Source organism: Photinus pyralis, unplaced genomic scaffold, assembly GCF_008802855.1.
Source record: "Photinus pyralis isolate 1611_PpyrPB1 unplaced genomic scaffold, Ppyr1.3 Ppyr1.4_LG2, whole genome shotgun sequence".
NCBI classification, from domain to species: Eukaryota; Metazoa; Arthropoda; class Insecta; order Coleoptera; family Lampyridae; genus Photinus; species Photinus pyralis.
The window spans coordinates 13,418,194-13,434,353 of NW_022170403.1; the positions used below are offsets into that span (position 1 = coordinate 13,418,194).

The window sequence follows — 16,160 nt, forward strand, 5'->3', positions numbered from 1 at the left end:
TTGGCACCAATAAATAGGTAGGTACGTGAACGAAGAAATTTACTTTTTTACACGTTTTCCTTGACCATTTTGATACTTAAAATTTTCCTATGGAGGATCTGACATGTTTGCTTTTGAAATTAAGGTCAAGCATGTTCGATTGCACATACCTTCTCCGTGTTAATAAAGTATTAATACTAATGAAGCGTTACGCGCTACACATATCCCAATTATTTTTAAGATTTAATTGCTTCTAACAGCAGATATAATCAATATTTTTTAATGGACAAATTTTGTAAGGAATACTTCCCATTATGTAAGTGAATTGCAAATTTGAACACTACATTCTTGTTACGACATTGCACTTAATAATTGAAGGCTAGGAAAAGGATTAAGATGAAACAGAAGTGCGTGTATTTTACGTAATCAATTTACCGAGTCTATTCGATGGCGCGACTTGGTATGTAACTTACACATATGTATATGAAAGTGAAACATATGCATATTGCCTATAGCTACAGAAAGAGTTTTCGCCACTTCCGCCGGAATTCCCTCTAGGGCCTTTCTTGCGCGAAGTTCACGTTCAAGGTCTCCCTGTAATAAAAATTGCGCTAAAAAACGCGCCCATTGCATAACAGATATGTACCGACACAACTCCAGAGGTTCTTTTTCTTTCATTCCTTTGGCAAGATTTGCATCTTCAAATTCGCCACCTGCTGGAGATATTTTTACTCTCAAGTCGAAATACCCACGATAACTAAGAACTTCAAGCAATATATGGGACGTTTAAGAAAGATTGTAACGGGAAGTTTCCAAATGTAGGGCTCGCACTAAAAATTTTGATTTAAAAAATGATGTCACCTCCTCGCAAAAATTATGCCGACCGCTAGCTCACTAATAGGAAGGAGTCTTAAGTAAATGAGAACGTGTGGTTCCGTGACAATCGGTGGAGATGTGTGTAGCTCTCCACTTGCGTCTCCGTTGCACCGTGACTCCCTCCGTGACCTCGGCACTGCGCAACCGCAAGCGCGCTAGAATTTGAATTTGCGTTGAACTGTTTAAGGGTAAGGGGTAAAAATCTACGAGTAAAAAATATACTCGTAGGGGTAAATAATAAACATAACCTTCGTTAGCCTCAGAAGTGAATATTTTTAGTCTGTCTACTTAGATTGCACTGTTTAGTAAATACTTTCCACATAACGTACAAATGAAGACATATCTGTGAATTAAAAATTAAATAAATAAACTAAACAAATATAGAAAACGAGCTCCTGGGTATGGCTATAGCATGTGCAAATCCAAATTTTAAACCTGATGTTAGTTTTGCTCTTATTTAAAGTGTATAGGTATGAAATTTCACTTAATTGCTTCCATAAATAAGAAAGTTGGCACTGCACATGCTACACAAAACCAAATTTGGAAAATAGCGCTACAGTTGCTTTTATTCCAAGTGGCTATGTATCAAATTTCATTTGCATCCCTCCATAAATAAGAAAGTTGGCACTGCGCATGCGCAAAACCAAGTTTTAAAACTGGCGTTAAATTTTCTTTTATTCCAAGTCGCTATGTATCAAATTTCATTTAAATGCTTTCATAAATAAGTTTTCAATTCGGTTTATAAATGGTAGAGATGCGAAAAGGGCACTGTGAATGTTGATCGATTAGGCTCAATTTTTGGAATTGCGTTTTATATGGCTAAAGCTATACGCATATTGAATTTCAAACAATTTGGTTCATAACTCACGGAGATGTCAAAAGGGATTTCCTTATTTTTTGGTCTACATTGCCAATTCACGAACTCCGATCTACAAATTTGATAAAGAATCCATCTCCTAAATTTTATCGTAATCGGTCCATTCGTTATCGAGATATCGTGCTAACTAGGGAATGCAATACCGGGATCGCGGGATCCCGAAATACTGGGATCCCGCAGCCATTTTGCGGGATTAATCCCGTACGTAAATGGAGCGGGATCCCGCGGGATTTGCGGGATTGCAGAATTTATCGACCAAGCTTACCGCATCATACATTAACAACTCTGGGAATTTGTTTACTTCGCACATTTTTGTTGTTGCAGATCATGCAATAATTACGCGCAAACCTGGATCTCTTATTAACTTTGTTAAACAGCGAGTGAGTGCGCAAATCGTCGGACCCGTCGATTGTTTATAAAAGAGTTTAGTAGTAAAGTGGCTGTATGGAAATATTGCAGCGAATATTCTAGCAATCCAGATAGTCATGGAGGGGCCATCGGGGGCCATAAAAGATTGCTGATCGGCACGGCGAAAAGAAAAGACGGCAGATGTGATGCATTCTTTCCGCGAAATAGAATGTGTTTTCTTGAGAATATTCCGTTAACTGCACAAAATTGCTTATTTCCGAATGTTTTTAAAATTTTGCGGAATCCCGCAAATACCGGGATCCCGCGAGATTACTATCCAGTGATCCCGCAAATACCTGGATCTAAATTATGCGGCGGGATTGCATTCCCTAGTGCTAACGGATGGACAGACACCGCAAAATTATAACCTCGCTAGCAGCTCGTTAATAAACAACATGCAAGCAGCTGAGCGGAGCTAATTATTAGATACAATCAACAATATTCATTTTTTGTATGTGGAACCATTACCTCACTGGGTAGGTACGTTCAGCCGACACAACTGTTGAGTATGTTGACTGTTGAGACGTTGACTTACCTGAACGCTGAATGGTGACTTCTGGTGGAAGTCAACAGTTGGTAATAATTGGCACCACAAATTTGACGTAATATCATATTCTAACGTGTTGTGTCGACAGAACCGTTCAGGTATGGTGGTCTACTAAAACACGTTTACGGTGTTAGTCAACAGTTGCGTCGGCTGTACCCAATGTTTACGTTTTGCGTGTAATCTTAAACGTAGCGATCATATACTTAGGCTGGACAGTAGGTACATCATCCGTTTCGTTCCCCGAAAACGCTTGATTTCGTTCCACGATATCGGAATTCTAAGTGAAGATGCAGAAGGGGTCGAATATTCCTGTGAAAGGTGAATACTTTAGCTAGACAATAACGCCGGGATTTCTTAAAATGTTTTGAAATAATCTTTTTTTTAAGGGTAACGTCGAGGGCTGTTAGGGTGCCATATTTTCTAAAAAATGAAACAAATTTTCCTGGCGTTATTTTCTAGATATTATCTTTACGAACTTACGTATAGCAAATTTGGAAATTGTTCTAACTTCATTTATAGATCAGTTATCTTGGAAAAACGACTTAAAAGTTACCTCGTGAGAGCGAAAATGTAGCTTCCGCCGCGCGGGTTGTTTTATATAGATAGAAAATGTGCATTATACTTGGCCTAAGTTTGTTTCTACCATCGAACATAAATTAATATTATAAATAACCAAATTTGGGGATTGACAATAGGCAACTTTACGTACTCCATTCGGGATGTACTGTCCATTATATTATTATACGAGCATAGGGTTAAAGAGTGCGATTAGATACGAGGTAAAGTTTGCAACACGAGCCGAAGGCGAGTGTTGTAATTATTTCCGAGTGTCATAATCGCAATATGCAAGTAAATTACGCTATTTTATATACGACTATTTAATTAAATAAAAAATGCGGCATCTGAACAGTTTGAAACGCGGCAACTTCATAGCGGTCGCAATCAATTTGCACAAAAATTTCAAGTAAGGAACCTCATCCTTTCAAAGCATAAAATTAACTAAAATACTTAAGACGTGATATCACTTCTGTATAAACAATAATGAAGGTTTTGTCAAGCAACATGATGCTTTCTTCCATTTTATCTTACAAATTGACCACAATATATTAGTATTTAATAGAAATTCATATTTACAGTAATCGGTGGAAAAAATCAGATTATTTGACAACCGTATCATTTTAATGTGTGCAAATTTCGTAGCGAATGGAACCGATTGTGCCAACTTGAAAAACAATTATTCGTATTTTCTAACTTATATTACACAAAAGAGGATGGTGTTGAATGTGCTTGCATCCTGATTGCGACGATATACAATGTGCTAACTTTCTACTTTTATGATCATGTTGTATTGATCTGCTTGTCACTTCTTGACAAAGCAGCTCAATTATATATTAATGAACCTAGTACTATAACTGAGATACGTTTTGTAACTCAATATTCATTTCCCAAAAACCCAGAATCATGCGGAACACCGTTTAATGTAATCGGTTGAAAGCACAGGTAATGATACTGTACTGAAAAATTGTAAGATACGCTTAACTCCTACAACCATTAATTATACTAACTGTAACATCAATTTTATTGTAAGAATCAATTCTCAACAATTACTCCTTTCTATCGATTAACCTAATTACAGAAACATCGTGCGATGCGATTGGGAAAGTCAACGTGCAAATGAAATAGATACATTAAGTAAATCCCATCAAATCTATAGCATAGCATTAAATAAAAACTTAATTTTTTATTCAATGCCTATACTCTCGGCTGACTAACAATCCCGAAATAAAAATACTTAATTGAATATCATAGAAAAGCAGCTGCATGTCAGTGAAGTTAGCCTCGCCCACTAAACAAATTCAGAAACTAATGGGTATTATCGTTTGTTTTTTGTTAGGGATTGTTGGTTTTGGCAAAAAAATCGTTTGTTTCGGAATGCAATTGGCATTACAAGATTTATAAAATTAGCGAGGCTAATGGGGCCCCTTCACGTGCATTCCCGGAACGACGCGCCATCGGTTTTGGAACGAAGCGTGGAGCGCCAACTTCTGGCGCGTTGTGCAGTGAATAAACTACACGTTAACGGACCCATAAATAAGGAAGTTGGCACTTATTGCGCAGTTGATATTGCGCGTCCTGCGCATGCGCTTATTAATCTGATATTCGTTGGAAAATGCGCTAAAAAATGTCTAGGCGGCCTGCTCAAACTTCACACAAGCCCGACTCAAATTAAAAAAATTCGCAATGCGTTAATTAGGTATTGTAAATTAACACAATCGGTAAGACTAGCTCTTATACTACCCAGTATCCATCCCATTTATTTAATTGTTGATTAACATTATTTCAATTGATTCTTTTATGACCGTTTGCACCGACAAACTTAAGCGGAGAGCTTAAGCGTAGCTTAAATTCCATGGCAACAATTATTGAGATAATGGTTGCCATGGATTTTAAGCTAGGTACGCTTAAGCCAAGCCCCGCTTAAATTTGTCGGTGCAAATGGCAATTAGTCTGTTTTGCCACAATCAACGTTGCTAAACGATTGTTTTCAAGAATATGTAATTCGCTGCACGTCCTTCGGTTGAGAGGGGTTTTCTTGTTAAAACCACAGGTGTAGTCAAGTTATGGAGGGAGTGTAATTGACAAAGTGTTAAGGGCCATGTAAGTTCTATAACAAAAACTTAGATGTAACTGTGATAAATTCACTGACAAATGCATAAAACAGCGTTTTTAGTGGTTATATTTTGTTTCACGGACCCTCCACACCCCGCACAATACGATACCTAACCATCACTGTACTAACATTTGCCGCCGCCAAGATGTCATCCTAGATTCGCCATCTTACTGGAAGTGTTGCAAAGACAACGTTTTTTGTGAAAAAAATCAACTAACGATTGTGTACCTGTTGCTGTTACTACAATTTAATTTAGCTCGGGCTAGTATATCGAGTTGGCCTGCCCACTCCCGAACGCAGATCTAGAATCCGTAAACGAGCGCACGGTCATCGTGTTTGACGAGTCCGGCCGACGCAGTAGCGCAGTAGTAGAAGTAAATATAGATTTATAATGGTATCCATAAAACTTACTCTAGAGCTAGAGGATGATGTAGTGGACACCACGGTCTCAGTCTTTGGTTCACCATGATTTTCACTACTAATCCTTGTCCTCGCTCCGCCATGAGTCTGTATTTCTATACAAACGAAAGTCTTACGTAGTTTAGTAACATAACATACAGTGATGATCAAATATTATTTTGTTATATTTTTACCATTTTCAAATTTCAATGCGATGAAATGTATTTGTTATATTAATTTTTAAATTGGTACCTACCTACTTATTTAATAAGTGGCCGGGCATTAGGCCGCCAGACATTAGACACAGACAATAGGATGCGGGCATTAGGACGCCGACATTAGGACGCAAACACTGCAACGCGGAAATTAGGACACCAATCCTAGGCTCGGACTAGACGTCTGCTTTGTAAGGTGATCTACATGATCACAGGCTTCCTTTTTTGTATTTTTGTTTGAAACGTACCGTTATTCCTGAAATTGTGTAGTAATTTGCGAATTGTAGCATCTGTGGGTTGCGCCTAGTCAGGGTATCTTTCGGAAAAAAGACAAGTCCTGGCAGCTATTCGATTACAATCACCGTGTATTAATATTCAATTCACAAAATCTTCATTAGTGTAACCCAAACGAGCCATTATTGACCAGAAGTGTAAGTTCAAACAGCGAAAAATTTGACGTTTAAACATTATCATAATAAAAACAAAAGAATAACATCAAGCGACTTAATTTTTTTATCAATTTTCCACAAGAAGTAACTAAAACATGGAATATCTCGGAAACCGTTTGAAGCAGCTTTTGGCATTTTGCATCAAATTAAAGGTCTGGGAAAAAGGAAAACAAGGGTGAAGAACAAAATGAGGGGTGCCATTTGAAAAAATGGAGTTACGGATATTTAAAAGTTTAAAAGTTGAGAGCTTTGAAAAAGTGACGTAGTCTCACTTTTTTAGACTGTTACGCATACCATAAGAAAATTCGATCTTTCCTCAATAAAGCACTTGAAAACTGTTTTGCAATATCTCTCACCGTTTTCGAATAATAAATTTTTAAAATTACCCCTGCAAATTCAATTTTTGACACAAAAACTTGAATATCGGCAAAGCCCTTGGAGCAAAGGATCAACTATGGGGTATCGTTGTACTCTAAATTCGACGTAGAATCCGAAAATATAGAAAAAATAGGGGGCCTCTATTTAAAATAACAAAGTTGGTGGCTACTTCCGGTATTTCCGGAAGTGGCGCCATTTTGAAAATACTTTAGTTCAATTCATCATGTGCCAAAACCCTTAAAGGACTTATCAGTTTAGCTTAATTTTGAAAGGTTTTCCATATCTTTCTAACTGACGCTCGTCAAGAATGACCCTGTATATCTAGGTAGGTAAATAACTATTACTGGAAATTGCATTTCACAACAAAAACGTTGATTTAAGCAAAAAAAGAAGCAATACCTAAAACGAAAGAATCTTACTCAATTTTGAAAAATAGAGTGTGGGTCGGACAGTGTGAATTTTGTGAGTTCTTTGATACTTATCACTTTGCGAAACATTGTCAAAACAATCAATAACTACCGATTTTCCACCTTTTAGCATCAAAGTAATTAAAAATTTATTTTGGATCGGGCTGGTGTGACAGCTGTCCACATTTTATTTTACTGTAAAGCGGATTTCGCAAAACAGACGATTATTATACCAAAACAATAACTAAACACCTAAAATGAAAGATTTGAAAAAGTCGAGTGTGGGTTGAGCATGGTGAAGTTAGCCTCGCCAAATTTCCAAGTTTTTTAAATCCTTATCGCTTTGAGAAACAAACCTTTTTTTGTCAAAACAATCAATAACTAACGATTCTGCACCTTTTAGCATCAGAGTAAATAAAATTTTATTCTGGGTCGGGCTGGTGTGAAGTTAGCCTACCCACAATGGTGTTTACTGTAAAGCGGATTTTGCGAAACAAACGTTGATTATAGCAAAACAAACAATAACTAAACACACGAAATGCAAAAATGTCATTCAACTTTGAAAAACCACACGTGGGTCGGGCAATGTGAAGTTAGCCTCGCTCATTTTACAAATTTTGTAATGCCTATTGCATTGCGAAACAAACGATTTTTTTGCCAAAACAATCAATAACTAACAAAAAACAAACGAAAATACTTCTTATTAGTTTCTGAGTTATTTTATTGGGCGAGGCTAACTTCACTGACATCATCCGTACAACAAATATTGGCAATAGACAATAGATTTGACTACATTTCTTTGTTTCAGATGGTGGTTGGTGCCGCAGGTGGTTTTTTTAATTTCTCAGTGCCTGTCGATACAATATACACCAATTGAATTAAGCGGCGCGGATGACAGTGAATGCGCGTTAGTTATAAATGGGCAAGGAAAATCCAATGTATTTGATTACACATTCAATCTTTTACGAAGTCCGTCATTGTAAGTATATGTACAAAGTACTTTTCCTTATCCACGAGCACATGTAAATGTTCCTCACAGTGTGTAAAATCAAACTCGCTCCTCTAACTCTGGTGGTACTGGCGATAAGATTTTAGTTTTTCATGGGTCATATTATTATGAGTAAAACGAATTGAATAATTTAAATACATTTTAAAATTTAATTGGTACACCCTATATATTTTTAATTTTTGATTTTACACCATTACACCGGCTACTGACAATTTGCACGAGGTTAATCAAAGAAATAATAATTATTAATTAACAGATATGCTAACCTACTAGAAAAAATCAAAATCAAGAAGAAAATTTCTTTTATTAAACCGAAAATTAGCAAATGATTGTAGTCATTTGAAAGACATATAGGGCGCTTTGAAATACCCACTGCGTATCCATTTTAAAAAATTGACTTCACCGTGTAAAACATTCTAACATTATTTAAAGTAATAGTTATTAGATAAAATAGGGAAAATGAATGTTTGTATGTCAAAGTTTCAAGTTTCAATGTGGAATCATTGAATTTATAAGTAATATAAGGTTATAAATTCAATGGTCTATTCATTAGGGTCACTTCGTAGTTCGTTTATTACGTTTTAACGTGTTTTCCCAATTTTCGTTTTTTAGGAATTACAAATTGCAATGGGTGGTTTATTTTGCAATGAAAACCTTGTGTTTGTATCTCCTTTAGCTTTTACTGTGTTTTCATTTTTATTAAAGAGCGCGCGATAAGAACCATTAGCGCAAGTGCGACAGATTCGGACTAAATTTGACCTTTCATTCTTTAAATATTTATGTTGCATCGACGGACTTACAGACTGAATTCATTCTGTGCCCATAATAAAGTGGAGTATGTCCATATACCTACCTCTTATATACCATAATTTACAGAAATACCATTGTTATGCAATAATTTAATTTGATTTTACGTACATACCTATTGGTTGCTTAGCTTTTACAATTGAATGGGGTCACACACAAAATGACTAACCATTTGTCACCCATAGTCACTAAAGACTTTATTCTCGAGTTCATTACCTACATTAGGCAACCGCTCAAGAATTCTTGATTTATTCTGTGAGTAGGTGACTGATTAAATATTACCAAAGAGTACCTATACGAGCACATTTGATATTACCTGTCCATTTGCTTGCCGAGACAAAGTTGACCCCAATACATTGTAGCAAATGCATATCGCAATTCGCAACCACTTGAACATAGTACCATCTAACAGAAAATTAAAGGATCCCAAATAGTTTCATTTTGTTAATATTTCTTTCAGTGGATACAGTGAAGGTCGATCATGCATTACTTACGACGCCATCAATCAAGCCTATTTAGAAGCAAGGAAAAGATTTTGTAAGTGATTGATTATAGTTTAAACAACACGACCATAAAATTCTCTTACAGCGGTTGCGAATCCAATTGGCGAGTGGAAGCCGGAACATGTGAAAACCGTCGGAGAAGTTCTTCTGGACATTTCTATTAATCTTGCGAGGACGTAAGTGCATCGATTCTCAATCAAAAATGAGAAACTAATTTGAGTTATAGGTACGGTTTAAGTTATGAAGATATCGAAAAGGGTTTACCCTTAATCGATACATCACGAACACTGATAAGTGAAATTTGTCCTCCTTACCTCGCTAATGTTGAATGTCGGGCTGGAAAATACAGGAGATTTGATGGACTTTGCACCAACTTGGAGCATCCGACGTGGGGCGCTACAAATACTCCATTTACGCGGTATGTAATTGTAATACATTATGTGTTATTTAATTCTATACAATTTCTGACAGTCACCTGTTTTTATACTAGACGACGTCTAGCTATCGATCTTTATCAAAGGTAATGGTTTCCAAAGGCGCATCTGGTTTTTTGAATAACAATCTTTCAAATCGGAGGATTCGCTCAGAGAAGTCAGTTTTTCGATTTCAATAATTTCTCGAATTGTTTGTTCCAGATTTGTGGACTTTTTGTTTCAGAAAAACCTCAAATTTTTTTGGGGTTCAACTTAACATTAACTCGATCACATTTTCTAGCGCTTTGGTTTATGCTTAATTTGTGCTGATTGATGGAATATGCACAAATTTTGTGCGCTTTAATTCGAAGAAACTCATTAAGATTGATCTTACTTGAATCCTACTTATGCCTATGTTATAGTTTTGGTACATTTGTGCACCTTTTCCTAAGTTTTGTAAGCTCCTTGTTTCCGAAATATTTTTCTTGGAACATTTTGAACCTTAGGTAACAATTTTGTGCTTGCTATGTGGTGAAATGTACGTCGATCTGATTACTGTTTATCCCTTTCCTTTCGCAGGCATTCAAAACCCCTATTGTCTATCTTGGAGGTATGTGCACAATTACCGTCGCCATGTTTCACCTGGGTGTGCTGCGCTGTATTCCAGTGAAGTATCGGACTAACGTTTTTTTTCATGGAACACCCAATACTTTATTGCAAATACTTGAAAAGTGCCTATTTTATATTTAACTTTAGCTATATTGGTATTATAACCTTTCTTCGTCAAAATTGGACTGTTTTTCGAATTACTTGAAAAAAATTAAATCGTGCCGGCACTCGGCGACTAAGTTTTGCATTGAGGTAGAAACTAACTACTAACACATCTTCCATTTTACATAATTTTTTACTTTATCGAAAAAATAAAATTTTTGATTCGCCTTTGCCAAATTTAATATTTTTTAAAATTTTAAATGACACTACTAAACAAATTATTGCTCTGGATAGTCGAAAGTATAGAATTTCCACTGCTATGAAACCCACATTCTATATAGAATTCTATATACCTAGTACAGTCAAATTAGATCAAATTTCCACGAATAGCGGAAGTAATTGAAAGAAAGCTGAAAATTGGTATAGAGGTACATTAGGGCTTGTATTCGAACATACTAAAAGTCGGGGCCGAAACTCCTAGAGCTCGAGCCGCCATCTTGGAAAAAAGGTACTCCAAATGTGGGTTTTCTTATAAGAAAATTTCAGGGAAAAGCATGTCGAAACGACAATTTGTGGGAAAACCCAAGTCCGCAATGTAAAAAAAACAATATACGGGGTGGCAATTTGAAAACTTACCACCCCCCATGTCGTAGTAAATAAACGAGATATTTTAGAAAATCAAAATCCGTTTCGGTAGTTCGGAGGGGGAATCACAATGACATAGTTGGCGACGCACCCCCTCCATTCCCCTGTACCCCAGCCACCCCAACTTTTAAATCTTAAATAGTGTCCCCCATGTGTGAAACGTCGTTGGAAAGCTCTGAAAAAATGCTTTCCAACCAATAGCATTACATTTAGGTTAGTAATTATAGTGCAAATAAAAAAATAAACTAATATGATACATTTGAAATCTGTCATATTTAAAACGCAACCGGGGAACATAGACAAACTAAGACAGAGAATAATTCAAGAATGTCGAAATACTGCAAAACCAACATTTAAAAAGGTTCGACGAGAGTTTGGGAATAGATTATACTACTGTCTTACCAATAACGGAAACCATTTTGAAGATTTATTGAAATAAAAGCCAGCTTTAGAAAATTTATCATATTAGTAAGACATAAGACATGGGGGGTAGTAAGTTTTCAAATTGCCACCCTGTATGTAGTTAAGATGTTGTTTATTAAAAAAAGTGTGTGGATTTACAACTACTAAAGTGAAAATGGTGCACCAACACAGGAGTGCGCAGTGTCAAAAATTTGGTTTAACGCATGTGCAATTGTTTTGCGCATGCGCAATGCCAACTTTCTTATTTATAAAAGCATTTAATAGTTATTTATGTATTAAGGGCATAATAGTGATGTTTATATGCTCGAGGGCCGATAGGCCCGAGAGATTTTTAGTCGCCCGAGATTATAAACATCAGTTTATGCCCGTGGTACATACAAAATTTTATGTCTTACAAATAGTTTTCTTCGTCAAAGTAAATATTCGTTTACAAAATAATTCATTATGTTTGATTAAGTATGCGTGGTTCGAATTTTTTAACGTGATTGAAACCATCCAAACGCAAACGTAATTTTATTAAATAATTCAATTCATCGTGAATGAGGAAGAAGTTCCAGAAACTATTCGAAATAAGGCCAATCTTGTGATTTAGTAAAAGGTATTGACTATTAATAATTACGTTTCTAATTTTCAATGACCTGCAAATATTTGTTTGTTTTGCTCGAGGTTTTGCTACTAAGTATAAATGAGTTACTATGGTGATACTTAATGCCCTAGGGCATAGGGCATAAAGTGGTACTTTATGCCCGCGTATCACAGATATAAAATGTGCTATCATAGTAAGACATAAATGAAATTTAATACATAGGCACTTGGAATACAAGCAAATCACCAGCTGCACTTTTGCCTGTTTAGACCGACAAGAAAAGTACCGCATGAATTCTTCCGCGGGTTCTACCAAAGATCATACTACACTGATCTTTGGTTCTACCAAATGGACTCGCAATGCTATTTACACTATGACAGCAGTCGTTCGACAGTAAATCGCGCGAGTTTTCTTGCTAGTCTTGCAGTCTAATCGTTAGGAACTAGATTATATAATACGAAAATGTTTTCCTTCATTGTCATGTTCGTGCCACATATCAATGTGAAAAATGCGCAATAGTACCATTGATAGATACCAAATATAGCTTTGTTAGATAAAACCAGGTGTCAAATTCTTGACAGAATAGCGTCCTAGCTGAAACCAAAAATTGCCAACATACAGGGTGATTCCTATAGTACCTGCCACCGTTTGGGAGCGTGTAGGTGGTGCGTAGGGGAGTATTTTGATATAGGACACTTGGGGTCGGAAATCTAAAATAAGGGTGCCAGAGCCAAATTTACCTTCTGGAATTTCGCGCCTGTAGGTAGGCAACCCAACCGGCCGGCGGTGCACACGGAGCGATCTCAGGCGGCGATGTGTGGCTGACACTTGATCAGAATTTTGTTTAAACCCACGAAATCCCGTCTGCAACGACGCGTATCAAGTGAATAAACACTATGGCAATAGTATAATAATAGTTGGCTAGATGTAGGAAGTGCATTGAGAACAACGGTGGCCACGTTGAACACTTGTAAACGTTATTGCTTTTGACTGTCGTTTTCCCTCCTTCCCTCCCATGTCGCTTCCTCGCGCTAACTCGCTCTGCATCGCTCCGCGCGAAACGTCGGTCGGTTGGGTTGCCTACATACAGGCGTGAAATTCCAGAAGATAAATTTGGTTCTGGCGCCCTTATTTTAGATTTCCGACCCCAAGTGTCCTATATCAAAATACTCCCCTAGGCACCCCCTATACGCTCCCAAACGGTGGCAGGTACTATAGGAATCACCCTGTATGTACGCACTGCTTTTATTAGAGGGACCTACCATCCAAATTTCGTTAAAATTGCTCCTTAAATAAGAAAGTTGGATGTTGCACATGCGCAACACTATTTTTTGCGCATGCATGTTGTTAGCTTTTATTAAAAGGACCTACCATCTAAATTTCGTTAAAATTGTTCCATAAATAAGAAAGTTGCATTTCTGCGCATGCGCAACACGATTTTTGCGCATGCATTTTGTTTGCTTTTATTAGAGGGACCTACCATCCAATTTTCGTTAAAATTGCTCCATAATTAAGAAAGTTGGATGTTGCACATGCGCAACTCGATTTTTTGCGCATGCATTTTGTTTTCTTTTATTAGGAGGACCTACCATCCAAATTTCGTTTTAATTGTTCCATAAATAAGAAAATTGCATTTCTGCGCATGCGCAACACGATTTTTGAGCATGAATTTTGTTTGCTTTTATTAAAGGGACTTACCATAGAAATTTCGTTTATATTGCTTCAGAAACAAGATCGTTGCGTTTTGCACATATGCAACACAATTTTTTGACTTTTGACAATTTTTTTCTCCGTTTTTTGATAATATAACCCGGCCCAATTTTTTGTAGGTTGTACACAGGAAAATAAGGTCTTCCAAATAATAGAATAAAAATTTTAGGTTGCTATTTGTTTTCTCAGAAAATTGCCAACAAACGTACGTACGTACACGTACGTACGTACGTACATACAAACGGAAAAAAATTTTATTCTTTAAAAGTTGCTTAAAATGGTCTAAAACGTCGACATTTGATGAAATTTTGAAATGTTCAAAAAACGGCTATCGCAATAGCTACCTAGCACATGCTAGGAAGCTAAAAATAATCGGCTCAAATCAGTGCAAGGTAGTCAAGGAAAGCGTCTCTTAATTGAAATTTAAAATCAATTTAGTATTGTGAAATACCGTATCTTTCAACTAGTGCAAGAAGTTGCATTTTTAATTCAAATGACTAATGAGAGTTAAAAGGTGCCATTCACATGCGAATATGTACCAAAGTTAGTAGGTATATTAGATATGTACGGCGGATCTGTACGGCGTCGATGGGCAGATCCGCCTTAAGCTACACACACCCGGATTTGTCTGTACACAGATCACGGAAAAATCTCAATAGACCAGCAGGCGGCGTTCTCTCCCTATTTCAGTTCTTTAGTAGTTGTCCCTGGGCTGTTATGTCGAGTGATGTGCTAATTGCTATGAATAATAAAAAGAAACTGGCAATAATATTGATCGACGGACAGCCAGCAGGATATTGTACGCCGAGCAGGCGGATACACACATTATACGAATTGATACGGATCGTCCGGCGTACAGATTCGCCGTACATATCCGCATGTGAATAGGACCTTTTAGACGGGTCATGAAAATTGGAGGTCGTAAAAGATTATCGATTACTTGGGTTGATAACACAAACTTAAACCTCTCGCCAGGAAAGATGGCCGGTCACAGAACACTTGATCCCGGTCTACAATCTATGTTTTCTAAAGATGTGAGCGACTTCCGGGATAGTAGGGATCGTGTCAATGTTGAACAAAAAGACTTTTCGTTCAACATTTTCACGATCCTATTCCGGAAGTCACTCGCATCTTATGAAAAACATAGATTGTAGATCGACACAAGGTGTGCTGTGACCGGCAATCTTTCCTGGCGAGAGTTATAGTAGCCATATCAGCATTGTCAGCCAGTGATTATGTATGTAAATTTATGTCTATAAATGCAACATGACTACTTAGCTAAATAGGTATAGAGATCGATAGGTAGGTACACATCGTTTGTCTAATCATGCTGTAAGTACCATACGGGAGAGACTTTTCCAGTGATTAAGTAGATTTTATGATTCTGTTCAGCGTTGTTGTTAATTCGACACAGAAGGAGTGGGTTACTATTGTTTTTTGCAAGGTTGCCACATGGCTGGTATTGTCTCGGAATTATAGCTGCACTGTCAAAGGACCCGGAAAAAAATAATGCAACGTCTTAAATCAAAATTATACAAAGTGTCAATAAATAGGTACCCAAACCTAAACATAGCTTTGGCAAAGGTACGCACTATAACGTGTACTGCTTGATAACTGAAAACCGGCAGCTACTTCCAAAGGCACAGGGTCGTGGGCAGGGGTACTTTGTTGGAAAAGGCGCCACTTAGTTTTTTAAAAAAAAACTAAGAAAATTTATAAATACATACAATTGAATAACTAGTATAATTAATTAAATATTTGACGATGACTCGAGTCGCAAAACAAGTTACAAAAGAACACTGCTTTTTTTTATAATTATATGCTACCACACTAACTATTATAGTTACAGAATAATTAATTACAATTACAAATACGCTACATACAACACACATCCATTCACACATGCATTCACACCTTTGCGTACCTTGTTTTGTTGTACCCATAAACAAGAGATCTTCTTAATGGTTGCGGTCGCCAGATGACCGAAGTATGATTTTGGATAGGACAGTTTAGTGGCACCAATCTGATTGTCGCATGGAGTGTCTTCCGGCTTTCTGACATGAATTGAAATATGGCGATGAGTTGTACAATAGGTACTCCAGAGGCATCAAGTATGATGCTGATAAAAGGATTTATCTTTCAATGAA

The 16,160-nt window shown here is 36.9% G+C and overlaps 1 protein-coding gene across 2 annotated transcripts in view; it reads left to right on the plus strand.

The window, feature by feature from the left end:
* The window catches only part of LOC116164278 (peroxidase), a 73,934-nt gene that overhangs the window by 42,461 nt on the left and 15,313 nt on the right, over positions 1-16,160 (plus strand). For both annotated transcript variants that reach the window (XM_031478424.1, XM_031478422.1), the window contains exons 2-5: positions 8,015-8,185; positions 9,483-9,559; positions 9,611-9,701; positions 9,752-9,943. In XM_031478424.1, the coding sequence (XP_031334284.1) occupies positions 8,015-8,185; positions 9,483-9,559; positions 9,611-9,701; positions 9,752-9,943 (531 nt within the window). The remainder of the gene's footprint in view (positions 1-8,014; positions 8,186-9,482; positions 9,560-9,610; positions 9,702-9,751; positions 9,944-16,160) is intronic.